Genomic DNA, 26,488 nt, shown 5'->3' with positions numbered 1-26,488 from the left:
GTCTAAACTGCACTATCATTCAGGCCGTTCTCTGCTAGAATTTATTTGGTTGGAAGCAACATGCTGTTCCATTTACCCCGATAACTGATCATATAAAGGTTTTGGAACATTCGCTGGTTTCTAATTTTTATTGCAACGTCCATTCCATTATTTTTCAAAGTAAATGGAATAGAAATAAAAAGCTCTGGGAAGTAATCGGAGAGCTATAGTTGTTTAGCCCTAGCTCTGTGTCATGTTTTATTTGGGGCAAGGCACAGTACAATTTCTGGATATGTGTATTGGGTTTTACAGTGTATTACATTTTATTACTGTATGCCAAGTATATAGAGTGTTTGCTAACAAAGTGGCATGTATGTGGTCATTTAGGAGAGCATGGTTTATTAACATTTCCCAAACAAATGTAATTAGCTGTAAGCATTATTATTTGTAGACAATCGTATTCCTTACTAGTTAAAAGCCTGTCAAAATGACAGCTTCTGCAATGTACATTCACTTTGAGCTGTGACCGTTTTTTTTTTCACTTTGAGCTGTGATAGTTTGTAGCCCACAAACACTCCACGGCACCCCTAGTTCCTATCTGCTCCTACCTACATATCCAGCAAGTTTGCAACAGATCAGTGTCGCTGCAAAAATTGCTTTCACTAATCCTTAACACGCAACGGATTAAGTCAATTGGCCTCTAGTGGTCACTAGCGGTACTTCACCTCATAGAGGTGAGGAATAGTTAGCCTTTTTGTATATAACAGTTGTAATTCCTACACCGTTCACCTGATTTGGATGTAAATACCCTCAAATTAAAGCTAAAAGTCTGTAGTTAAAGCAGTTGTTGGGTTCATTTCAAACTTATTGTGCTGGGATATAGAGCCGAAAATATGAGAATTGTGTTGATATCCAATATATATAGAGCTGACTGTATATACCAGGGGTTCCCAATCTTTTTCTAATCGCTGCACCCTAGAGTATCAGTATTTTTCCAAGGCACCCCTAGGCCCCAAAAAATATATATCAAATTAAGTAGATTGTGTTTATATGTGCTTCTTAGGTTCAGTTATGTGGTAAAGGGCAGAATTCGGTTCTAATTGTACACATTTTATGATTGGCAGCCACCAGCACTGGTTTTGTCCAGAAATAATGATCATAAATAATCTGAATTGGTCCTGAACGACCAACCCACGGCACCCCTGCAAGTGTCCCGAGGCACCCCAGGGAGCCTAGGCGCACAGTTTGGGAACCACTGGTATATACAGTAGATATGCACAATTTTCAAAAATAGTTGTTATCCAGTTGGAAAATAGTGATAAAAAAAGAATTTAATTATCTAGGTACTGTAAAAAAAAAAAGGTGAATGTCAGAAAATACTGTAGATAATAAATGAGTTAGGGCGGGATGTATTAAAATACATCGCCGCCCTTCGCGCCCCCCCGCCGCGATGCCGCCGCATATGTACTAACATATGCGGCTGGCATCGCGATGCGGTGACGGAGGCCCCCCGCGATACCTGTACTGTGGTCTGCGGGGGGTCTCCGTCACCTCCCAGCCGGCTTCTGCAGTTTTCACGCCGGAGACAGCTAAGCAAGCTGTCCCCGGCGCTTCCTCCTCCCCCTGCAGCCGGAAGGACGTCCGGCTGCGTTGCTAGGGGGAGGAAGGGCTTACCTTCCGGGGTCCAGGAGGACCTGCAAGAAGGTAAGCCCAAGGGAGGGGGGAAAGGGGGGGTCGGCGAGGCGGCGGGGTTGCGGCGACGCGGCGGGCGGCGAAAAGAAGCCCATAGGCTTCTATAGGGTATCGCCACCCAAAGGTGGCGATACCCTGCCCTGCGGTGACGTGGCGAACGGGTTTTAGTACATAGGAAAATGCGGTAAAACAGGGGTTTTACCGCATTTTCCCTTTAGTACATCTCGCCCTTATAGAGATAAACTCACTTAAAGGTTTTATGTAACATACATACTGTAGTAACATACTGTAGTAACATACAGTAGTAATTAAGGTTTGTCCATCGAGTTCAACCTATCTGACTTGTAACTACTGACTTGAGTAAGTCATTTCTATAGAATTCCCTTAGTGGCCAAGAATGCATCCAGTTTTGATTTAAATTCATTAACAGTAGTGGCTGTAATCACCCCCACCGGCAATGAGTTCAGGAATCTTAATGCTCTAATGGTGAAGAATCCTCTTCTTAATTCAGTACGGAATTTATTTTCCTCGAGCCTCTATACATGCCCTCAGTACATGTCCACGTGTTAATGTACAGAGCAATTTTTTTTTTTTATATTGTCGGACTAGTGTATGGGGGCCTTTAGAATCTACTGTATAGAATAATTTGAATTGATCTCAGGTCCAGTTCAAGCATTTTCTGCAACCTAGGGAAAACTTCCCACCACCAACCACACACCAATACTGACTTTACAGATACTACTAAGGTGAAAGTGTGGAGGTGATGTCAACATCTGTCATTTGCATTAAGTTGACGATTCAGACCCAATGGTTTGGGTCTGAATCCGGCCCCTTGTACGATGGTGGAGTGTTAGGACTGGATCTCTGGAAGCCACAGAATAGGGTGGTGAGCGGAGAGTTCTAGAGAAGCCTGTGGAGCGGTGATCATGTCATAAAGACCACAGCAACCCCTACTCTACAGTCTAGCTCTATTATACCTCCACAGCTGTCGGTTGGTGCCTGCAAAGCTAGGGTTCACCTATAATAGCTGCATTTGAATGGGCAAATTAGGTCTGCCCAAACTCCGATGCCACCAGGTCTTACAGGGAAACAAAGCACCAACTGAGACTGAAGAGTGGATAAGAGGACTGACTAAAATGATGAAATCAACACTAGAAAAATATATAAATCACAAATGGTAGCAATAATAGAAATAACTGACAAAGTCACAGAACACAATACAAACAAGGTATGTACAAAGGATGCAGCAATTGCCTGATTGAGTAAGTAAAGGCAGCTGCTAGCTGCAGCAACCAAACCCAATCTCTTGACCACAACTACCCGATTCCTGACATGGAGGGGGTTTGTGCATGCGCGTTAATGGGCATGTGCAAACCTCGGGAGCGGGGGGCAGGTGGTGGCAGGCACAGGTCTGGAGAAGGGGATTGTCCAGAGTTTTATGGGCATCTCCATGAAAATTCAGCAAACAGCGAATACATGGCCCATATTACTAGTATATTTTTGTTTATATTTACAGTTATGCAAATTCTAATTAAAACAAATGTAATATTATACTTTAAAACATGCTTCAGCTTCAGGAGTCTAGTTGGGACACACACCATTAGAGTACTCTGTTTGCCTAACAATGGCTCCTGTCATTTCATGCTGACCTATTGCCAGTTGAATATGACAAAACATACCATTATATTACGTACAGCAATGTAAACAATTGACTGTATGCTGTGTTTTTCACATGACCGTTTAAGTGACAGGTTATTACAGGTCAGTGCAAGAACAGTGTACACATTTGCTGTACTGTACAGTATATCATTTTTAGAGCTACCAGTGGCCCAGTTGCACTTCTCTCAAATGTTAAAGTTAACCACAGCGAGATGTATTGATCTCAACAAAGCATTTCTTTCTTTATGTGTTTATAGAAAGTTGCAGCAGAGCTCTCAAATATTCAGTGTTTGCGTCCTTCAGCCCACTGTTATTTGGCTGGGACTCCTTCCTAGCACCCAGGCTCAGTCTGTTACGTTGCCCTGGCCTGGGCACCAGGGACTACACAGGTTCCAGACGGAGAGAGAACAGGGCGTGAGCCCACAGCCGGGACCGCCGGTTAGGACGGCCACAGCGGGTCCTACACTCTCTCTGTTGAGTCCCTGAGGCAGATGGCAAACCCCTGCGGAGCTAGGCTTCACCTGTGGCCGCTGCGTTCGAAGGAGCGAGTTAAGCCCGCTCCGACCCCGATGCAGCCAGGTCTTATGTGGGGACAAGGGGTAAGCGATCGCCACGAGGAGTCTCAAGAGGATAAGCTGACTAAAGGACCTGACTGGTAATGAGCCCCTGACTGCCGGCACCAGGCCAAGACGGGGAGTGCGACCAAGTCGCAGACACCAGAGGGTATAAGGGAGTCCCCAAAAACACTCCAAAGGGACCGTGACTCCCAAAGCAGGGATCAGGATGAATGGTGACACTCCTGCCTAACCAGAAGACTAGTGACAGACGGGGGCGAGGGAACAACTACCAAAAGACAGGGACTACAAGACAAAAGAGGATAACCAAGGATAAACCCACGGAGGGGTTAGGCCACGGAGGGCTAGGGAACCGAAGAAGGAAAGGACCTGAGCTCCACTGGAGCACTTACGTGACCCACGGAAGATGGAAGCTGTGGGTCCACGGCAGGCTCACAGGCTGAGGGTGGTATACAGCAGAGGAGACCAGGGAAGATGCAGGGACACAGGAATCCAACGGCAGACAGCAGCTGACAGGCTGGGAGACCCGGAGGACTGCAGTAAAGACTGACCACAAAGGATGCTGGGACCAAGGAACCAGGGGACCGGGGAGCGCAGCACACTGCTGAGGTGAGCAAAAGCTATAACCGGCGTCTGTGCCCAGCAGACGCCGGCCATTTATTTGAATTTCGCGCCGCCTGACTGACGTCAGGCGCGCGCGTTGCTGGCTGCCGGGCGGAAGCTCGGGGACGTTGCCTAGCAACGCCCCGACGCTTAGCCTCAGAGCGAGGCTTGGGACGCTGCTCGGCAACGTCCCCCGCCGCGTCAGATGACGCTGTACTCGCCGTCCGTCCGGGTGCAGGGACACCCGGACGGCGTGCAACAGTACCCCCCCCTTGAGGAAGGGTTAACAACCCTTTGCCACCAGGTTTATCCGAAAATTGACGAAAAAAGGCCCTCCTAAGATTGGGCGAATGCAAATCTCCATCGGAAACCCAGGACCTCTCTTCGGGACCAAATCCCCTCCAGTGTACCAGAAACTGCAAGGAACCTCTCACAAGTCTAGAATCGAGGATCTTTTCCACGCGGAACTCCTGTTGCCCCTGCACCATCACTGGGGCGGAGCCATTCCTCAGTCTGCGAGGAAATTTCTGCGAAAACACCACTGGCTTAAGAAGCGAAGCATGAAAGGTACTCGAAATCCTGAGGGACTTAGGTAAGGCAAGACGGAATGCTACCGGATTAACCCTCCTGACAATCCGAAAAGGCCCAATGAATCGAGGCCCTAACCTTGCTGATGGTTGGTGAAGCTTTATATTACGGGTGGATAGCCACACCCAGTCACCAACTTTGAAGGAGCAAGGCCGTCTGGATTTGTCAGAGAATACCTTCTCTCTGAAAGCTGCTTCTTTAAGGGCCAAGTGGACTTTCCTCCATATGACTTTGAGGCGAGAGGCAGCAGACGAAGAAGAGCCAGAGGCATTCGGTCCCAGAGAATTAGCCCGTGGATGGAATCCATAGACCGCAAAGAAGGGCGACGTCTTAGAGGCCGAATAATGTGCGTTATTATACGCAAATTCGGCTAACGGCAAGAAACTAACCCAATCGTTTTGAAGTTTGGAAACAAAAACCCTCAGATATTGCTTAAGAGACTGATTAAGGCGTTCTGTTTGTCCATTGGCCTGTGGATGGAATGCGGAAGTAAGGCTGATCTTAACCTTCAAGGCAGCACAGAACATTCTCCAAAACTGAGCCACAAACTGTGGACCCCGGTCAGAAACAATATCACTGGGAAACCAGTGTAGACGAAAAATGTGTTGAAGGAATAGCGTGGCCAGTTCTTTAGCCGAGGGTAACTGCCTTAAAGCCACGAAATGCGCCATCTTAGAAAATCTATCGATGACGACCCAAATGACTTGACAGTGTGATGAGACTGGAAGACCCACAATAAAATCCATGGCCAGATGGGACCAAGGCCTGCCTGGAACGGACAAAGGCAACAACTCTCCCAAAGGTCGAGAACGTGGAACTTTATGTCGGGCACACTCCGGACACGACAAGACAAAGTCCTTGCTGTCCCTGGCCATCCCTGGCCACCAGACCACTCGGGATAATAAAGCAAGGGTTTTATATACTCCTGGGTGACCCGAAATCTTAGTATCATGGCATTCTGCCAATACTCTGCGTCTCAATGAAGGAGGAACAAACAGTTTATTCTCCGGAGTTTGGGCTGGAGCTTGCCCTTGGGCTTGCCGGAGAAGACCCTCCAAGGTCTGGCTAACTCCGGCATGGATACAGGATAAAGGAATGATGGACCCAGACTTGATCCCACCCTCTTGTTGAGGAACAAAACATCTGGAAAGGGCGTCTGCCCTAATGTTTTTCGATCCAGGGACATAAGAAATGATGAAATTAAATCTCATAAAGAAGAGTGCCCACCGGGCTTGGCGAGCGTTCAGTCTTTTGGCTGATTCAATGTATTGTAGATTCTTATGATCGGTTAAGACCAGAATCTGATGAACCGCTCCTTCCAGCCACTGACGCCATTCATCAAAGGCCCACTTAATGGCAAGTAGCTCCCTGTTGCCCACATCGTAATTGGACTCAGCTTGAGAAAATTTTCTGGACATGTAGGCACAGGGGTGGAATTGTGAAGACTCCGGATCTCTCTGAGAGAGAACTGCCCCGGCTCCAACTTCGGAGGCGTCGACTTCCACCACAAATGGCAACTCAGGGTTGGGATGTCGAAGAACTGGAGCCGAGATGAAGGCTTGTTTCAAGGTCTTGAAAGCCTGTTCCACCTGAGGAGTCCATGCTGATGGATCCGCACCTTTCTTGGTCAATGCCACCAAGGGTGCCACAATTGAAGAAAAGGCATGAATGAATCGCCTATAATAATTGGCGAACCCAAGAAATCGCTGGACTGCTTTTAAATTGGTGGGTCGCACCCAATCTAAAATGGCTTGTAATTTCTTGGGGTCCATTTGAAATCCTTGCGAAGAAATTATATATCCCAAGAAAGATACCTGGGTCACCTCAAATTCGCATTTCTCTAATTTAGCGAATAACTGATTCTCGCGCAATTTTTGCAGAACCTGACGAACTTGTGTCCTATGCGAGTCCAAGTCTTGGGAAAAAATTAAAATATCATCTAAATAGACCACCACGAACTTGCCCAAGAATTCCCGAAGGATATCGTTAATAAAATCCTGAAAAACGGCTGGGGCATTGGATAGCCCGAACGGCATTACCAGGTACTCATAGTGCCCTGTCTGAGTACTGAATGCTGTTTTCCACTCGTCCCCTTCCAGGATTCTTATGAGGTTATAAGCCCCCCTAAGGTCAATTTTAGAGAAAATGGTAGCGGAACGTAGTTGGTCAAACAGCACCGAAATTAAAGGAAGGGGATAGGTGTTTTTCACCGTAATTTTATTAAGGGCACGGAAATCTATGCACGGCCTCAAAGAACCATCCTTCTTTTCCACAAAGAAGAAGCCGGCGCTGAGCGGAGATTTAGAGGGCCGAATAAACCCCTTGGACAAACTTTCTTGGATGTACTCATCCATGGCCTTTGTCTCCGGGAGAGACAATGCATAAAGTCTACTCTTGGGCAATGGCGCGTTGGGGACCAATTGGATGGCACAGTCGTACGGCCGATGCGGGGGTAGACTGTCGGCCTTACCCTTTGAAAACACGTCTGCGTAATCCCGGTAGGGAATGGGAATCCCTGCTAAAGAGGTGGATTTCACAGGGAGCGAAATATGCAAGCACTTCTGCTGACAATTGGGGTTCCACTGGGTAATCTCCCCAAGGCGCCAATCAATGATGGGATTGTGTTTTCTCAACCAGGGGAAACCCAACACGATGGGTACCGAAGGACATGAGGTTAACAAGAAAGTGATCTCCTCCTGGTGAAATAGACCAATGGTCAACTGTATGGGTGGAGTCTGAAATGTAACTGCCCCATTGGACAGAACCCCACCATCTAAGCCCCGTAAGGTAATGGGGATAGGAAGCTGGAGTTGTGGAATCCCCAAACTCTGGGCGAGGGCGGAGTCCAGGAAATTACCGGCCGCGCCGCTGTCAATAAATACTGACCCTGAAAAATTACCCCCTTGAAAAGAAATATGCCCCGGGATTAGTAATGAATCTAGAGAGGAAAAGAGCTGGAGGCCAAAGTGAACCCTCTCTTCGTTCACTTGGCCCGGCCTTTTACTGGCCTATTGGGGCAATTTCTCAAGATGTGACCTTTACAGCCACAGTATAAACACAGACCTGAACTTAATCGACGAGCCCTTTCTTCCGGGGAAATGCGGGCTGCCCCAAGTTGCATGGGCTCCTCACTTTCCTCAGGGGTCATCGGAACATAGGGAACCACCCGAGTGAGCGAGCCCCGTTCCGACCTTCGCTCACGGAGGCGACGGTCAATTTTAATGGCTAATTCCATTAACTTGTCCAATGTTTTAGGTGCCGGGTATTGGATGAGGCAATCCTTAATCTCATCGGAAAGACCGCAACGAAACTGACTGCGTAATGCAGGGTCGTTCCACCCGCAATCATTCGCCCATCGGCGGAACTCAGTACAATAAACCTCAGCTGGGTCTTTCCCTTGCCTAAGGGCTCTAAGATGGGTCTCTGCTGAGGCTTCACGGTCAGGATCATCATACAACAACTCGAGAGAACTAAAGAAAGTGTCTACGGAAGCCGGGGCTGGGCTGTCCGAAGGCAATCCAAAGGCCCAGGTCTGGGGGTCACCTTGGAGCAAAGAGATAACTAGTCCAATACGCTGGGCTTCGGATGAGAAGGAGCGTGTTTTGAGCCGAAAATACAATTTGCAACTCTCACGAAAATTAAAAAAGGTTTTGCGGTCTCCAGAGAACCGATCAGGCAAATTCATTTTGGGATCTGAACCCCCTGAGTCTGGAGGTCGCGACCTCTGCTCTTGAGACGCTACCTTTAAGGACAATTCCCGGACCATCTGAGTAAGCCCTTGAAGCTGATCAGAAAACGTCTGAGACGGGGTACTCATAATATCAAACGACACAAAACACTACCCCTCCAGGTATTTGACAGGGGAGACCTGTCTTTATTCTGGCCGGTTATAATGTTACGTTGCCCTGGCCTGGGCACCAGGGACTACACAGGTTCCAGACGGAGAGAAAACAGGGCGTGAGCCCACAGCCGGGACCGCCGGTTAGGACGGCCACAGCGGGTCCTACACTCTCTCTGTTGAGTCCCCGAGGCAGATGGCAAACCCGTGAGCTAGGCTTCACCTGTGGCCGCTGCGTTCGAAGGAGCGAGTTAAGCCCGCTCCGACCCCGATGCAGCCAGGTCTTATGTGGGGACAAGGGGTAAGCGATCGCCACGAGGAGTCTCAAGAGGATAAGCTGACTAAAGGACCTGACTGGTAATGAGCCCCTGACTGCCGGCACCAGGCCAAGACGGGGAGTGCGACCAAGTCGCAGACACCAGAGGGTATAAGGGAGTCCCCAAAAACACTCCAAAGGGACCGTGACTCCCAAAGCAGGGATCAGGATGAATGGTGACACTCCTGCCTAACCAGAAGACTAGTGACAGACGGGGGCGAGGGAACAACTACCAAAAGACAGGGACTACAAGACAAAAGAGGATAACCAAGGATAAACCCACGGAGGGGTTAGGCCACGGAGGGCTAGGGAACCGAAGAAGGAAAGGACCTGAGCTCCACTGGAGCACTTACGTGACCCACGGAAGATGGAAGCTGTGGGTCCACGGCAGGCTCACAGGCTGAGGGTGGTATACAGCAGAGGAGACCAGGGAAGATGCAGGGACACAGGAATCCAACGGCAGACAGCAGCTGACAGGCTGGGAGACCCGGAGGACTGCAGTAAAGACTGACCACAAAGGATGCTGGGACCAAGGAACCAGGGGACCGGGGAGCGCAGCACACTGCTGAGGTGAGCAAAAGCTATAACCGGCGTCTGTGCCCAGCAGACGCCGGCTATTTATTTGAATTTCGCGCCGCCTGACTGACGTCAGGCGCGCGCGTTGCTGGCTGCCGGGCGGAAGCTCGGGGACGTTGCCTAGCAACGCCCCGACGCTTAGCCTCAGAGCGAGGCTTGGGACGCTGCTCGGCAACGTCCCCCGCCGCGTCAGATGACGCTGCGTCTGCAGCGTCAGATGACGCTGTACTCGCCGTCCGTCCGGGTGTCCCTGCTAGGCGTGCAACACAGTCTGCTCCTCTTGTGATATAAAACATTTGGTAACCGTTCCATTGTGTTCTGAAACCTATTTCATTTTACCTAACGCAGTTGTCTCCATAGAAACAGGTTAACAAGGATCCAGGAGCAGCATCAGGTCTGTACAAACTGCTCACAATTAAACATGGTTTGTGTTATATTCATTTGGAACCAAAAGTGCTAATCTAAGAATAAGTCCATCTATGGGATGTAGCCAGGCACTGCAACTAAAGGGATATATGCATTGTTTCCTTATTAAAGACCTCAGAAATGTAAATGTCTTGGTGCAGACATTAAGGGTATACTTTGTACTGTATTTTACAAATAAAAAAACAATTCTACTGTGTTTAACCAGTATTTAATTCAACCATACCTCCCAAGTGTCACGATTTCAGCGGGACAGTCCCGATTTTCGGGTCCTGTCCCACCCGCGGCCGGCATTGTCCCGCTGCGGGGGTGGCAGTTGGGAGCCCCCCAAGCTGTTTGAATAGACGCTGTGCGCATGCACACAGCGTCTATTCGCGGCCGAAAATGGGGTTGCGGCTAATTTGCATAAGCTGTGCACTCATTTGCATATGCCCTGCCCCATTCGCCGCGCTAGTGTCCCTATTCCAGCAGCCAAGAAGTTGGGAGGTATGCAACCCCATCTAACTAGTATAAAGTGCAGCCCCATCTGACAAGTATTTAATGCAAGTTGCAACCCCATCTAACTAGTATAAAGTGCAGCCCCATCTGACCAGTTTTCATTGCAGCCTCATTTGATCAGTCTACAGTCTGCAGCAGGAGAGACAGAGAGTGATGGGAGAGGCAAGGTGTTGCAGAGGGTGACAGGGATAAGGTGACTAGTGGTGGTACAGGTCGAGTATCCCGTATCCGAATATCCGTTATCCGAATTATTCCGAAATACGGACATTCCAGAAAGTGAATTTTTTTTTTTTTTTTTTGCTAAAAACTCACTGGGGACATTTGTAACAGCATCACTGGGGACATGATATGTAACTGGCACTATATATGTGCAAGACAATGATTGCTTGGCATTCAAATTCAGTGCTGAGATAGTACGCACATTTTGTTTCACGTTTTGAAACCTTGTTTTTTGAACAATTAAAATATATTTGTGTGTATTTTATGTGGTAATAAAATATATTTGTGTATATATTATGTGTTTATACAGCATAAATGCAAGATACTTCGGTACTTATGTATTATCTGGGCTCCCATGTTAAATGCACCCCATTTTTTCATACCCCTACTATCCAACTACGCATGGAGTTGATTTTATATAGTGTGGCGAGCGCAGCGAGCCACCGTGCCCGAAGCGTGGCGAGCGCAGCGAGCCCCGCAAGGGGACGCGGTCTCATAAGAAAAACGGGAGCCCAGATATTACATAAGTACCGATACTTCAAAATACATCATTGAAATATTAAAATATTCCGAAATACGGAATAATCCGTTATCCAAAATTCTCCTGGTCCCGAGCATTTTGGATAAGGGATACTCAACCTGTAGTGGGTTTCAAGAAGAGGTAGAGGGTGTTAGTGAGAGGAAGTGGTTGGTAGAGAGAAGCAAATGGTGACGAGGAGAGGTATTGGGAGACAGGGAGATGTAGAGAGTGACGGGTAAAGGCAGGGAGTGAAGAGGAAAGGATAGGTGACAGGGTGAGGCAGTCGGTGACAATGGTACTATCACACAGAGAAAGGACCTAGGTGGGGGTGAAACTCTGCAATGAGTTAGTTGTCCGGCATTGCTCAAAATGATCAGGTGTCAGGCCAAAGGAAATTTCATTGCTGGTCCGGCAGCTGTGAGCCCCTTAGTCCCCAGTGGTCTGGTGTAATGTACATGCTGTACCACTAGTAGTTCTGCCAATCGGGCAAATGTTATTTTCCATCGACACCAATCTAGCACATGACCTATAAAATGTAATGGTTAACTTGTTTTGGCATCTGGGACCTCAATAGGTAAAACCTAGGAGAGAATGGAGCAGTAATTCCTGTAAGTTCCCAATATCCATCCAAAATGGAGTTAGCTTGGGATTTATGTATGGAATCTTAAATCTAATAGCCAGCACCAACCCGTGGAAGAAAGATCGGACACAAAGACTCTGAGAGCAGCATACAGAAGTATCGGTCACGTAATGTCAATGTCAGAGGAAAGTGTACCTGTTGTTAGTTATTATGGTAAGCAAGCGATGTCGCCAACAACAGAGATTGCTATGAAATTAGTGCCTGTGGCTGCAGTGTTGATTCCAGGAGACCTTGATTCCTTATCAGTAGGTTGTGGAGCTGCTGAAGAGGCTCATCCAGAGCCACAGAACACAGACCAGAGATTCTAATCAGGGTCTCCGGAACCTGTTCATGGTCATAGTAGCTAAACCTTGGGGCACGGATCTGCTGAACTACAGTTGCTTCTTCTCCAATCTTCAATCCCGAACCTTCCAATACTTTACATTCATTATTCTATGTGACAGGGAGAACTTTGCCCTTATACTGTATAGCCAAGTTTAGTCAGCAGCTGCAGCCGGCAGCTTAATGTCTATGACTATTAAATACAGAGACCCTGATTTGAATGCCGCTGTCAGGGCCTGGTAACTGTAATTGAGTTGCCTAGTCTCCGTCTGCTCCGCCTATGACAACTGATGTGATTACTGTCTTTACTGTGGAGTATACCATAAGAAGCAGAATCTTTTGCAGTATAGCTTAAGACAAGGGAGGAGATGAAGACAGGAATTACATTTAAATTGTGCAGTAACTGTGTGTGTGTGTGTGTGTGTGTGTGTGTGTGTGTGTGTGTGTGTGTGTGTGTGTGTGTGTGTGTGTGTGTGTGTGTGTGTGTGTATGTATGTATGTATGTATGTATGTATGTATGTATGTATGTATGTATGTATATATATATATATATATATATATATATATATATATATATATATATATCAAAGTTATCATATAATGTGTGGGATTCAAGTAGGGTTCTTCCAGTGGGGTTTCTGTGGGATTCTGCATAAAATTCATTATGTGTGTCTAAATAGTAGTAATAAATACAATGGATAAGTCCTTATGTCACCGGTTCACCCACACACTGCCCAATGCCACATCTGCCGCTTTCTCTGTCGGGTAAATTTACTAAGATGGGAGTTCTATTGAAGATGGAATGTTGCCCATAGCAACCAATCAGGTTCTACTTCTTATTAATTTAGCACCCTCGAGAACAGTGGTTCTTAAACTCGGTCCTCAGGACCCCACACAGTTCAGGTTTTCCAGGCCACACGACAGGTGCACTCATTACTGACTGACACATTGTAAAAGATCCACAGGTGGAGCTCTAGAAGATAATATATAGAATCACCTCTCACCAGGTCCCCTGCGCTGACGAGAGCCGGTGGAGAGGGGCTCCATCTGATGCTCACACACACGCGTGTCCCTGTCAATCTTTGCTGGGGAGCGGAATCCCTGCCCATCTCTGCTTCAGGGAGACAGGCAGGGTTGGGGGGGTGTTTCTGCAGGCACCAACGGGGGGGAGGCGGCAGAGGGCGACGGTGGACTCAGACAGAACAGGGCGCGTGAGCATCTCGTGCGCGCTTCCCTTCCGCCTGATCTTGGCAGTTGGCAGAATCGCCAGGACCCGCAACACAGAGAGGCGCTCCATCTGTAGGCAGCCAATCGGGGAAAGTTGTGGATGGTAAGCGCACTGGGCAATTACACTGTGGGCACAGCACCATCTGCACTACCCTAGTTACAGCCCTGTTAATATGAATAAGGTTAATTCCAGTTTAAGCTGTATTCCCTCATCCCTCACATGATTGGGTGATGCTGCAGGAACTCCACAATGAGCTGGACCCAGAGTCTCCTCCCGCCCTCATATTCCCCATGTACATACCGTACTGTGCAAATGCACAATCAGTAAGTTTCAGCGGTATCTGGATACTTATAGCTACAGTATAACTAATAGAGAACTTTTCCTGGACAGCATTTTATCGAATTCTTGATAATTGATCTGAATGTAGATCTCTGATAGCTGTGAATAGCAGTGATACTACATGTAATTTAGTCAAAATCCACCCAAAATTGTAACTATGCCTTGTACATTCTTTATGTAGCACTTCTCTCTTGGACAGATGGCTGGCATCTGATACTGACATTGTGCAGCCCAGTGATAGCATCTTCTGTAAGCTACGCTTCCTGGGACAGCAAAGTTAATAAATGACTATTTCAATATTTGCGTGAAAGCAATAATCCTGCAGACAGGAAGCCGTATGGGAGAGAGATACACAAGGAACATCTGTCAGGCAGGTGGCTGCTTTTACATCATTATCAAGGGACTTATTCTGGTCTGTGCGGCCGGAGCCGAATATGCGGCCAGGACCGTGCGTCCTATACCCCGCCTTCCGTACGGATCGCTCACTCCGTCCGAATGCGGTAAGCCGCTGACCGCACGGAGCACGAGTGGATTTCTCATGTATACACCTCCTCCATCTCTGGGAACCTCCCCCATCATTCGATGGTCGCATACCATCGAATGCAGGACCGAGCGGTCAGGCAGCTCCCGCGAGCTCAGACCACTCGGGCATTTCTCAGTGCAAAAGCAGGGATCTGGGCGGGCAGCTGACATCCGGCAATGTCATATGTCCGCCCCCTACACGTGCGTCACGGCCGCATTACCATACGTACGCCCAGCGTTTTCATGGGAACGCCCATGAAACGCGGGGCGTATGCATATGTTAATGAGGCCAAACAGCCCTTCACGCCCCTCTCCTCCCCCTGTTCGTAGTGTAAACAATTCATGCGGAATTTGGACGTATGTCCCTTTCGCACATGCGCAGATATGCCTCTGCACATGCGCAGACACAAAACATCGGCGGAACGAACGCACGCGGACATATCCGCACCAACCAGAATAAGGGCCCAAGTTCTGCCATTTTACTGTTGTGTGATTAGCAAAGTCATGGTTTACAATAGGTTGTATTAAGGGTTGGTGAATCTTTTGGGGTTTTAGGATTTAAAAGGAAAATAGGCGTTTATTACATGCTGTATAGACATAATTCTGCATTGGCCGCAGTTCTAGTGACACACCAGAAACAGTGGAGGTATTTATCTGTGGGTGTGAGCCTGAAAGGGGAATCTGGGGACAGGGGGCTACAGAAGTTACCCATTAAGGACTTGGCTGGCAATGGGACTGTCTTCCTGTGTACCAGCAGCAGTATGTGGCCAGAATCAATTGGTACAGCCTTAACCCTTTTATGGAATCCCTCCAGACCTAGATTTCGGCAGTTTGAACTTTAGTAAGTAAGCGGAGTGACCCCAAAACTGACCGTAAGTAAATATACCCCTTAATTACTTTAACGGATATAAAAAAGGTTCGACATTCTGTTCATGAAAACAAATGTGTATATCTGCCAATCCTGTATGTACAGTAGCTGTGTATATATTAAGCAGGAATTTTTTTAAATGACTTATTTCCAAATGTAGATGAGCCCCAAAGCAGTTAGTAAGATCCACTGTACTTGCTATAGAGCTGGGAAATGGTGCTGATGATTCAATGTAAATGTATCTGTCTCTCATTCCTTTTTTCCCAAAAATGTAACAGTGTAATGTGGGCTAGGTGACATGAGGGAGATTGCTAGACTAATGAGGGAGAGAGGGAGATTGCTGCTATTTCAGGGAGTCTCCTGCAGAATGCAGGAGGGTAGGCAACTATGGATGGATTTCAACCGCAGGGTCATAACCACATTCCACGATTCATGGTGCCACGTGCCTCCCACCTCGGGCATCTCCAGAAGTAGGCAAGGATGGGTCTGTGAAAGCAGAAATGATGGTGATTTAATCATGTTGTGCCATAAACAGAAAAGTGGTCTGTGCTCTCTGTAAGCACTAGAATCAGAGTGTGCCCAGGACCGCCAAGGATGCAGATGCCGCTGGGGCGGATATTAAACCCCCCTTTTCCCACACAGATGATGCACAAGGCAGCTCTGCTGAATAACAGCTGAAAATATAGAGAGGTGGATGGTAATGAAAAGATCATGATGTACGTGCATAGCCATGGAAACGGCTAGCCTGCGTCTCCCAGTGACAAAGGGTGGGAGCCTGTCTCTTAGAAACCACTTAAATGCCAACAAGAGGTACATGTTTATGTTCATGGCCTAACCCTCAGTACCCTCTGTCTTCTCCTTCCATTGATTTGTGCTCCGTGTCTGTGAGAGCATTGTTGAGGAGAACAGATGTCTCCAATGAACAGAGAATAATTTATATTGCGGTGATTTTCTATGTATATGATATATTGTATTATTTCATTGTTTGTACTGATAAAGCGATCTCTCCTTGACATTGAGTCACCACTGAGCTTATCAGCTAGAAGATAAATTAAATCAGTTTGCCAGTTGTGACTTTGTACCCATAATACTGATTATATCGGGTCTATGTCACTGCAGCGGCCATAACACCACACCAAGGGCTAAACAGAACTTATATATTCTAGACTTCTGTTCTGCTTTTAATATTAAAAGTGTTCGGACTCAGACAGCATGGCGAGCGCAAAAAAAGCCCCTTGCAGGCTCGCTGCGCTCACCACGCTGCGGGCACGCTGGTTCGCTCCGCTCGCCACCTATTCTATTCTCCCTCTATGGGGGTCGTGGACCCCCACAAGGGAAAATAGCGGGTGGCCGTTGGGCACCCAGCTGCCGGCGGTTTGACAGTTGGGATCCCGGCGTCGGGTAAATGACTTTCAGGATATGATAACCACAGTTGGTAAAATGGAATGCTTGGGCCTTAGGCCTGTTGACCTTTAGAAATGTATGTCGCCCTTCATACTGTCAGCGTAGTGACCATATCCCATGAGAGCGACTTGAATGGCAGGCACAGAATGGAGCCCATTGAGGCGTCTTGGGGAAGATCCTGGTGCTTGATGGGTAACGCAGTAAGGTGTCTTAGATGCGGTTGGGGGGAGAGAGACAGGCAAGATGTCATCAATTGTTCCCAAAAGCCTTTGTGTCATTGTCCTAGCGATCTCTTCCATTGTGTCATTGTCCTAGCGATCTCTTTCTCCTGGTAGAATAAGAGCTGGGCTGCTGCACCTATTCCTGGTGCTGGTGCTCCTGTAGCGCGATGTCTGACATTCCGTCGGTAAGAATAGAAGCCAGTCTGGGTAGTGCGGCACTGTGCAATAAATAGACTCTTTATTCAGCACTGAAGACATTAAATGACCCCTGGCTGAGATCTATTTATAGTGCCCATTACTAGAGTTTGCTAATAAACAAATACACTGCAACTGTGAGAATGACTGCTAGGGCTTTTGTTGATTTCTGCCAATACAGTATATTGGACATGTTGTATACAGTATAAACCTATAGAATATAATAAACTCTAACTGCATTATTTTATTGCAATATTCGGATTTAGTGGGGTAGGGGGGTAATTCAGGTTTATTTGCAAACAAACTCCTTCTATATTGGACAAAACCATGTTGCAGATGGGACTGATGTAACATGTGCAGAGAGAGCTAAATTAGGGTCAGATGTGTGCAAACTGAAAACTATATTGCAGTGTAAGAATAAAGCAGCCAGTATTTACTCTGCACAGAAACAATATAACCCATCCCAATGTAACTTTCTCTCTGTACATGTGTTACATCAGCCCCAGCTGCAGTGCAACATGGTTTGGTCCATTAAAGAAGTTTGCTTTTGATTTGATTTCGATTCGATTTTTATTTGATTTGGCAAACAACCTATATTAGGCCCTATATCCAGCCACAGTTCTACTTTGCTTCTCTTTATCAACCAGCACTATATCAGCAATATTGCATTGTTGCTGGGGGTTGCATTCTGGAGCTATATGGTTGCTGGATGAATTTTTGTCCCATTTTACCCCCTTAGGAGTCGATACCCTGTAGTATCCCTGATGAGTGGGTGGCTGAACATAACTGTCACAGTTTTCAGGCCACCAGACAGGTCATATAATCCAGGTCACACGGCAGGTGCACAGGCAGAGATCACCAACTGTCACATTTTGAAAGAGCTCAGACAGGGGTGATGCTTTGTGATTGGCTGATGGACATTTTGCCAGCATCTGATTTCATTGCCAATATAATTCTGCACATGTACGGACCAAACTTTGGTATATGATGCACCGTGCTCAGACAATGGCAGCATAGAAAAGCACCTTACGCTGTTAATATATATATATGTGATGCCCCAAATAAGGTTGCCTTACCTGTAATTAACATTTTGTAGTACTTTTAGTATTTTTGCCTGCAGAAAACCTTTCATTATGTGTTGCAGCTGTTATATTGTGTTCAGAAGTCAAATTTAGAACCGCAAACATCTTGTGGTCATGCATTAAGGACCTTATTCTGGTTGACTCACAAGGCTGCGAATTTCACAACCTTGCGTTCCCATCAGACATCGCCCGCAGTGCCAGCCGCCCCTTGAATGACTGCGACCGGATGATTATCCATAAGAATCCATTCTCGGCCAAGGAGAAATCATTCGATGGTCAACAACCGTTGAACGATTTCTCCAGCGCTCACAGATCAGAGACACCTCTATGGTGTCTCCGAGCGCCCTGTGCGGGAAGCAGACGGCAGCTGACATCCGGTGATATCAACTGTCTGCCCCCCGCACCAGCATCACCGGATGATTACCATTGCAATGCCCAGTGTTTTCATGGGAACGCCCATGCGGATTGACAGCCACCTGTAGTTTGTGGGCTGCATCTTAGCATTTGCTGGGAGTGCCGTGAAAAACTCGGGCAGGTACGGCCATTGGGAGGGAGGGCCACTGCCGTCAGCAGCGGTCCTGATCTCCCCAGCGCCATTACATGGATGAGTAAGTCTAAACTTACGTAGCGCTGCACACACGGGGGGAGGAGGGAATCCTCTCAATCCCGGGTCCGACTTGACTTTGCGATGTGGAAGGGGTATTAGTCATCCTACAGCATATGTGCTTCCCACATTCTCCTCAAGCACCCAATTACACTGATACTCCTAGGTGCAGGAGGATGATGAGGATTGTAGTTCATCGTCTTCATCCTCTCTGCTTTACTTGTGTTTATCTTACAATTGCTCTACTGCTTAGTCATCAGTAAAAATGGAAGGTCCAGGGTTGAAAGCAAGGGGATCCCAGGCGTAGTGCGAGACGCCTGCCAGGCAGTAATAAAACACATCGCTGTGAGATTTAAGATTACAGTCTAGAAACATTCTTGTATCTCAGCCGAAGGGCTCATGTTCAGTTCCACATTATACAGACTGTAGTTAATTGATCATGTAACAGATCTGTCTCCTATCTGGTCAGTGTCTAGTTATAGAGAACACTTTCAATCCTCTATGGACAGGTGTTGCAGTTCTGCAAAGGTTAACGTGTCTTTCCCCGAAACAGGTCTATTTACCAAGGAGATCCCTCCTGGAAATAATGCACAAACAGTAGTTTTGAAAATGTTATGCATTATGCAAACTGACGAGGCCTCAGCCCCCATTATTCTCAATGGGTCAAATTTACCAAGCTCCAAAAAGTTTGTCAATCTTCACATGGTGTCCACCTCTGAATCATTCACTGACAGGACAGTCAGCGGTGGGAGGCAGGGTCACATGATGTCCGACAGAAACATCGATAGGACACAGAGTGAGAGTTCTCTTGCCGATGCCAACACCCAGCCTTGTCCCCCCTGATGCCAATATTGGTGTTGGCGGGGACTCATTTAGTGTGTATGGGGCTTAAGATACAAAGGGAGATTTACCAAAGCTGGTAGACTGATAAAGTAAAGAGATAAAGTATTAGCCAATCAGCATCTAACTTCCATTACAGGTTGCGTTTGCAAAATTATAGTTGGGAGCTGAACGGTTGATACTTTGATAAAGAGCCTATTTTTTTCTTTTGTCCATTCTTTAAGTACAGTATACCTGTCGTGTAGATGCAGGAGGCAGCCATTTTGTGAGCTAATCTAACATTCTCTATCCACGGAAATAGTGACATTATAGAGACAGCATTACTTACATTTTAGCTGCCTGAAACATTCACCGTGGGAAGTGTGGGCCCCTGATATTCCAGTAGTTACAGATAAATAATCCATGCTTGAGTGATGTCATTGGTGCCTAAGGAATTGATAGGCTGCTTGCACAAACAGACAATCTGGAATGCAACGTGTTTGATCATTCTAGTGCCAAAATATACAAAATCGTGTCTTGCACTAATCACAGGTTTAGGGAAACAGTTACAACAGGTTGGCCAGATAATAATTCACACAGCCGTTTAATAGTATTATTTATAAGAATAAGCTGAAGAACAAAAGGTCGATCTGGTTCATGTTGTATATTTTTTAAAATTATTACCAGTTTACAAGGCTGTTCATCTCACTGGTGTGTCGGCGGCTTTTGTCTTGGGTTAGCATTTGTGGACTTACTCAATTACAATGTTTTGTTCTCTAGATTGGCTTCCATACGGGGGGGGACATGTCACAGTTTGAAGAGAGACAAAATGGAAAGAGAGTACCAAACAATCAACTCCTAACTGTAATTTTTCAAACACAGCCTATAAAATTACAAAATCTGATTAGTTGGTACTTTATCTCTCACTACATCTCCCTTTTTACGATTGTATTGTAAATGACCTGCTGATTTTGATCACCATGTGTTTTTATTTACAGATAGCGAAATCATCCCTCCTGACTGCGTACGGCCACGGTCTTTCACTGCTATCCCGCGTCCATCCCTGCGAAGAGAAACTGAAGACACCCGCTTGTCCGTCAGCCTATGTGACCTGAACTTGCAGGAAGAGAACTTTCAGTCTATGACCACCATGTGTCCCATCCCACAGAACTCTCTCAACTCCCAGCATTCCCACTTACTCCCAACACAGCTGGAAAGCGACCTCCGCTTCCACCAGCTGCGAGGAGCCCATATCAAGACGTTAGATGACCAAACAGTGGCAAGACTGGAGCATGCCCGAGAAGAACGGACTTTGGTGTTCACCAGCAGGTCGCTTAGAATTAATGAAACCATCTTCGTCAAGATAAACAAGTCAAACTCTTTGCGCTCTGGGACTTTGTCGTATGGTGTGACGTCTTGCGATCCCAGCACACTGAGACCTAGCGACCTCCCCTATAATCCAGAGTCATTGGTTGACAGAAAGGAGTTCTGGGCTGTTTGTAGAGTGCTGGTTCCTCTTCAGAGTGGGGACATCTTGGGGTTTGTAATTAACGCGGAAGGTGAACTACATTTGAGTCATAATGGAGCAAGTACTGGAATGCAAGTCTGTGTGGACTGTTCCCAACCTCTCTGGATGTTCTTTGGTCTACATGGCGCCATCATGCAGATACGCATTTTGGGTAAGGACTTCTCTAGGAATCTTTAATATAAAAGTTGTAGTTAATTCTGCCCACCCCACATGTATAGAGGTTCTGCTTACTGTTTCTACACTAACCCCGAACGCTGATATTTCTGCCAAGCTCTGGTTCTTGTGTAAATCCAGATCACACGTTTTGTTTATTTGTAACCTCATTAGAAATAATTTACAGATCAAGGCAGGCTAACACAACTTGTCCCACACCTGCTTGTTGGGGGATGTCCTTTGTTAAAAAGCTTTTTTTACCTTCACAAACTTCTTGAGTACACTTTTAGCGGGCAGTACAGCGTAGAACATGTTGTTTTTGGTAAGGGAAAATTCTCGGGAATATGGAATTTTCTAGAAAGGGATTGCCATTTTGTCATTGTCATTATAAATCCTGACCCTTGAATTCTGAAACCTCAAGGTATCGCAAGTTGAAAAATGAGGTAGCACATAATACTACCCAAAAGTCCATCTGCTGCTCAAACAATGGATTGCTGGGGTAATGTCACCCACAGAAGGTCAAGCAATATAGCAAGACGCTTGATGCAGTGTCAGCATTTCTGGGTGGTGTATCAGGTTGTGTGATAAAAACAATAACTTAATACTTTGCCTTTAACAACAAGCCTTCTGCTATCTAGTAGTGTGTGGGATTCTCGTCCTATCTTGTTAATAATGCAGGTAACACCTCATGTTTTATTTAGCTTGTCTATCAAAGGGAGAAGTGGACATTAATAATCCACAAAGGCTGAATACGTTACACTGGGCTAAAGTAAAAAAAAAAAAAAGAAAGAGGGAGCTGTATTAATTTAACATTATACACTGTGAAGTATAGTTCATGACAAAGATGATACGATAGACATAAAACAGCATAAGACAGTGCTTGTCGGGGCAGCATCCGGGCCAATGGGCCACGGGTTCCGGAATGTGGGCTTTTGTAAATAATAGAAATAGCAAGAAAATAAGGGGCTTATTTATATATTAATACTTGTAGGATATCACGTCTGTTTTCAAGGGATACCCACATATATGCAGCAGATATCCCATTTTCACTCCCAAAAGCAGCCTTCATGGGTTTCTGTTGGGGCTGCTTTATTGCCGAATTACTTGGCTCAATGGCATGAGCTAAGGGGACAGATGCACTCACCTTCAAAAGGGATAAAATGGAGAGTGATAACCAACCAATCTGCTCCTTCCTGACATTTTTCAAACACAGTCTGTGACATGGCAGGTAGCAGCTGATTGGCTGGCTGTTTTTCACTCTCTATTTTATCACTTTTGAAGCTTAGTGCATCTGGCCCACTCTTCACAGAAAATACCAAGAGAGAGGAATCTGTCAATTGATGGTCGCTGGCTATCATGTCCGGGAATATAATGCGTGGTGCTTCGCCATTGGGTTTAACTTGCCTGCTCTCCTGGAATGACAGACACGCTGCGGTCCCTGTGTTTATCACATAAAGACTGTGAAGGCAGCCATTTTGTTCCCGAGACAACTGTGGACTATTGAGAACATTAACGCTTTGATATTTCAGATAAACTGACCACAAAACCTGCTTAAACTGCATGCAAACAAGGGGCCACATATCAATAGATATCTTGGAGTAAAAACGTCATATATGGCTCTCAAAAATGAAAAGGGAGGACAGCTACGATATTGTGCAATATGATTGTCTCTGTTTCCTGTTATATAAAATGGAACCCCCATGCGGCGCGTCGTGGCAGCTGTCTTGTATCACTGCAATATTTATATTTAAATGTTCAGTCAAAATCATGACTTTTTTTGCACCAGTAATTACAAACCTGACCCTTGGATATATATTCAACCATGAAATCAGCCCAAATGCGCTCGTCATGCCCCATTAGAGTGTATTAGCTGTTACTCATAGTCCCCACCCTTGTCGGTAACAGATTACGGTGATCTGGCTGACATTGTCTATGTAGTCATGTCTAATACAATCGTCCTGTCCGAAATGCGTTTTCCTTTCAGAGCAGTTGCCTGCAGGGATCACTCACGTAACATTTTTACCAGAACTTCTGGAAATGCCATTCGTAGAATTTGACATTGGGCCCAGCGGTTTATATATTTTGGGGAGTAAAATGCTAATTATTTTTAACTGCACAAGAACATTTCCATCCCTATGTCCTTAATGCTTTCTTTTTTTTGCTAACCTTTGTCCGATGGTAAGACAGAATAGGGGTTGGAAGGGGCGTGTTAATGTATGCCAAGTGATTATACCTTATCGCCTGGCAACATTGACTTGACTCTAGATATCGCTCACATATTGGGGGTTATTCTGGTTGATTCCACCAAACCCCGCCTTGCCAATGGTGGCCTGCCTGCTAGACTGCAAATATACGCAGTCTAACAAACAGGCCTGAATCAGGCCGTATATCTGTTCTAGGTGCATTACCCCAGGGGTAAAGATCTGTTCTATTGACAATTAAATGTTCAGCCCCCAAAAGTGCCTTTTATAATGTAGCCTGAATGCAAATCACTAGAGAACTCTGAAGAACTGCAGAAGTGTACAGGCATGCTGAATAATAGCTGCATAAACACTTCCTATATAACAGTGGGATTGTATTTATTTATTTATTTATTAACAGTTTCTTATATAGCGCAGCATATTCCGTTGCGCTTTACAATAGCAGACAGTGAAACAACAAAACAGTGTATTTACAGACAGTCAAAATGTAGGAGGGCCCTGCTCGCAAGCTTACAATCTATAGGGACACAACTTCTGCAATCCACATAATACTGTACATTCAGCTCTCATTGAGTTTAATATGGCTTCTTGGTAAGTACTTTGCTCAGATGAAGCTGATTTTTCCCGCCGGTACCATAATCGGTGTAAGGAATATAAATGCCGGTTTTGCATGGAGCTGGGAAGGCAAGAACAAAATAAAATACCTTCTATTGACTGACCGGCCTTTCTTCTCCAGGCTCCACACTATCATCTGACCTCCGTGAGCCATCTACACCAAGTTCTCCCACATCAGTTCCGAACAGTCCTACAGCCTTGTGCAGCGGCAGCTCTGACCCCGTGCTGAACACGTGTGTGCCGGGACCCCTATGTAATTCTATAAGCGGTAAGTGAAGCATTCCTCAATGGTGAGCCACTGGGGGGAGATTTATCAAAGCTTGGAAAGAAAGTACTAACCGATTGGATTCTGTCAATGTTTATGAAAAATGACAGTTAAGAGCTGATTGGTTGGTACTTTAGCGCTCTCCAATTTATTTCTCTTCAAACTTTGATCAATCTCTCATTATGATGTAGACTTGTATGTATGGATGTATGTATGAATGTATGTATGGGTATCTGGTTGATACTGTAGGTCTACAGTCACTAGGTCGATAGTCAAGAGGTCAACACCAAAAGGTTGACATTGACAAAGTGTCAACATGCAAAACGTCAACAATTAAAGAAAAAGGTCAACATGAGTTTTTCAATGTTTTTTTTTTGTTGTTGACATTTTTTGACTTTTTCATACTTTAACATCCAGCTGTACTGCGATTGCGAACGAGCAGAGCGAGGGTACGCACTACACTAATTGGGGACACAAAAAACCCTTTAAAACTCATGTCGATCTCTTCATGTTTCAACATTTTTTATGTAGACCTTTTGTGCGCATCAACCATTTGTCAATGTCGACATTTTGGCATTTGTGACCTGTTGACATGTTGCCAGTGTTGACCCTTTGTATATTGACCTTTCCATCCACACCTGTATGTATGTATGTATGCCAGCCACACATCTACATTGTTACATTTGATTTGCTGATCTTAAAGCAATTTTGCACCCCCTGCACCCAGTCACTGGCTTCTCTGAAAGTTGCTGGCGCTTCTCCCCTTTCACCCCTGCCACTGATTTCACCCCTGCCGCTGATAGAGTCCTACTGATGGCTAGCCCCCCCCCACACCCGCTGCTGCTGCATACACCCTGATGTCCTGCAGTGCACCACCAGGTGCAGCACTAGCATTGCAAGGAAGTGCCGGGCTGCAGAAGCGCTCTCGCAATCCTGACTCCTCCATCACCTGCACACAGGCGGCAGCAGAGCAGCACACACCCAGTTCCCAGACTCCTGCCCCCGCAGGCGGATTAGCTGCTGATCCGATTCCTGCCCGATCCTAACTAAGGCATAGGGAAAGAGCTGGCTCTGTGATATCTGCCTGTGGCCCCTGCCCCCAGATGAATAGATGGAGGATGCCCTCAATACGTCTGAAAACATTAGGTCGACAAATTAAATATGTGGAAATGGTCCTTAGGTTGACGTGGCCATTAGGTCAACATGAAAAAGGTTGACATGAAAAATGTTGACTGGGACTAACATTGAACACAGCGGGCTCTCTGGCTGGGACTTGATATTTGTATATTGCTGAATATTAATTAGAACATCTGAGTATATGGATCAATGATTAAGATAATGCTAGGATAACCCCCTCCCCCCCCCCCCCCCCCGAATGTGCTGGGAACCTCTAAGGCCCCATACCTCACAGCGCATCCCGCACAGGCCTGGCCCACTCGCTCACTCAAAGCTGCAAGGCTGCCATCTCTGTGTCTCACTGCAGGAACGCTGTCTCTCCCTCTCTCCATGTCACTGTCTTTCCTTCTCTCTCTCTCCAAGTCGCTGTCTTTCCTCTCTCTCTCTCCAAGTCGCGTCTCTCCTCTCTCTCTCTCTCTCTCTCTCCACGTTGCTGTATCTCCATCTCTTTCTCCACATTTCTGTCTCTCCTCTCTCTCTCCAAGTCGCGTCTCTCCTCTCTCTCTCTCTCTCTCCACGTTGCTGTATCTCCATCTCTTTCTCCACATTTCTGTCTCTCCTCTCTCTCTCCAAGTCGCGTCTCTCCTCTCTCTCTCTCTCTCTCTCTCTCCACGTTGCTGTATCTCCATCTCTTTCTCCACATTTCTGTCTCTCCTCTCTCTCTCCACGTTGCTGTATCTCCATCTCTTTCTCCACATTTCTGTCTCTCCTCTCTCTCTCTCTCTCTCTCTCTCTCCACATTGCTGTCTTTCCATGTCTCTCTCCACGTCGCTTTCTCTCTCCACATCGCTCTCTCTCCTTCTCTCTCTCTCTCCTTCTCT

General features: G+C 46.4%; 1 protein-coding gene across 4 annotated transcripts in view; it reads left to right on the top strand.

Annotated features, from left to right (window-relative positions):
- NEURL1 (neuralized E3 ubiquitin protein ligase 1) overlaps positions 1-26,488 on the top strand; it is a 398,530-nt gene that overhangs the window by 361,932 nt on the left and 10,110 nt on the right. For all 4 annotated transcript variants that reach the window (XR_014444620.1, XM_083149287.1, XM_083149285.1 and 1 more), the window contains 2 exons: positions 20,728-21,408; positions 24,348-24,494. Coding sequence is in view for 3 of the 4 variants with exons in the window: in XM_083149287.1 (XP_083005413.1) it covers positions 20,728-21,408; positions 24,348-24,494 (828 nt within the window). In the remaining variant the exon portion in view is untranslated. The remainder of the gene's footprint in view (positions 1-20,727; positions 21,409-24,347; positions 24,495-26,488) is intronic.

This window comes from Crinia signifera, chromosome 6, assembly GCF_055691185.1.
Source record: "Crinia signifera chromosome 6, ASM5569118v1, whole genome shotgun sequence".
NCBI classification, from domain to species: domain Eukaryota; kingdom Metazoa; phylum Chordata; class Amphibia; order Anura; family Myobatrachidae; genus Crinia; species Crinia signifera.
This window is presented reverse-complemented; position numbering and strand designations above follow the sequence as displayed.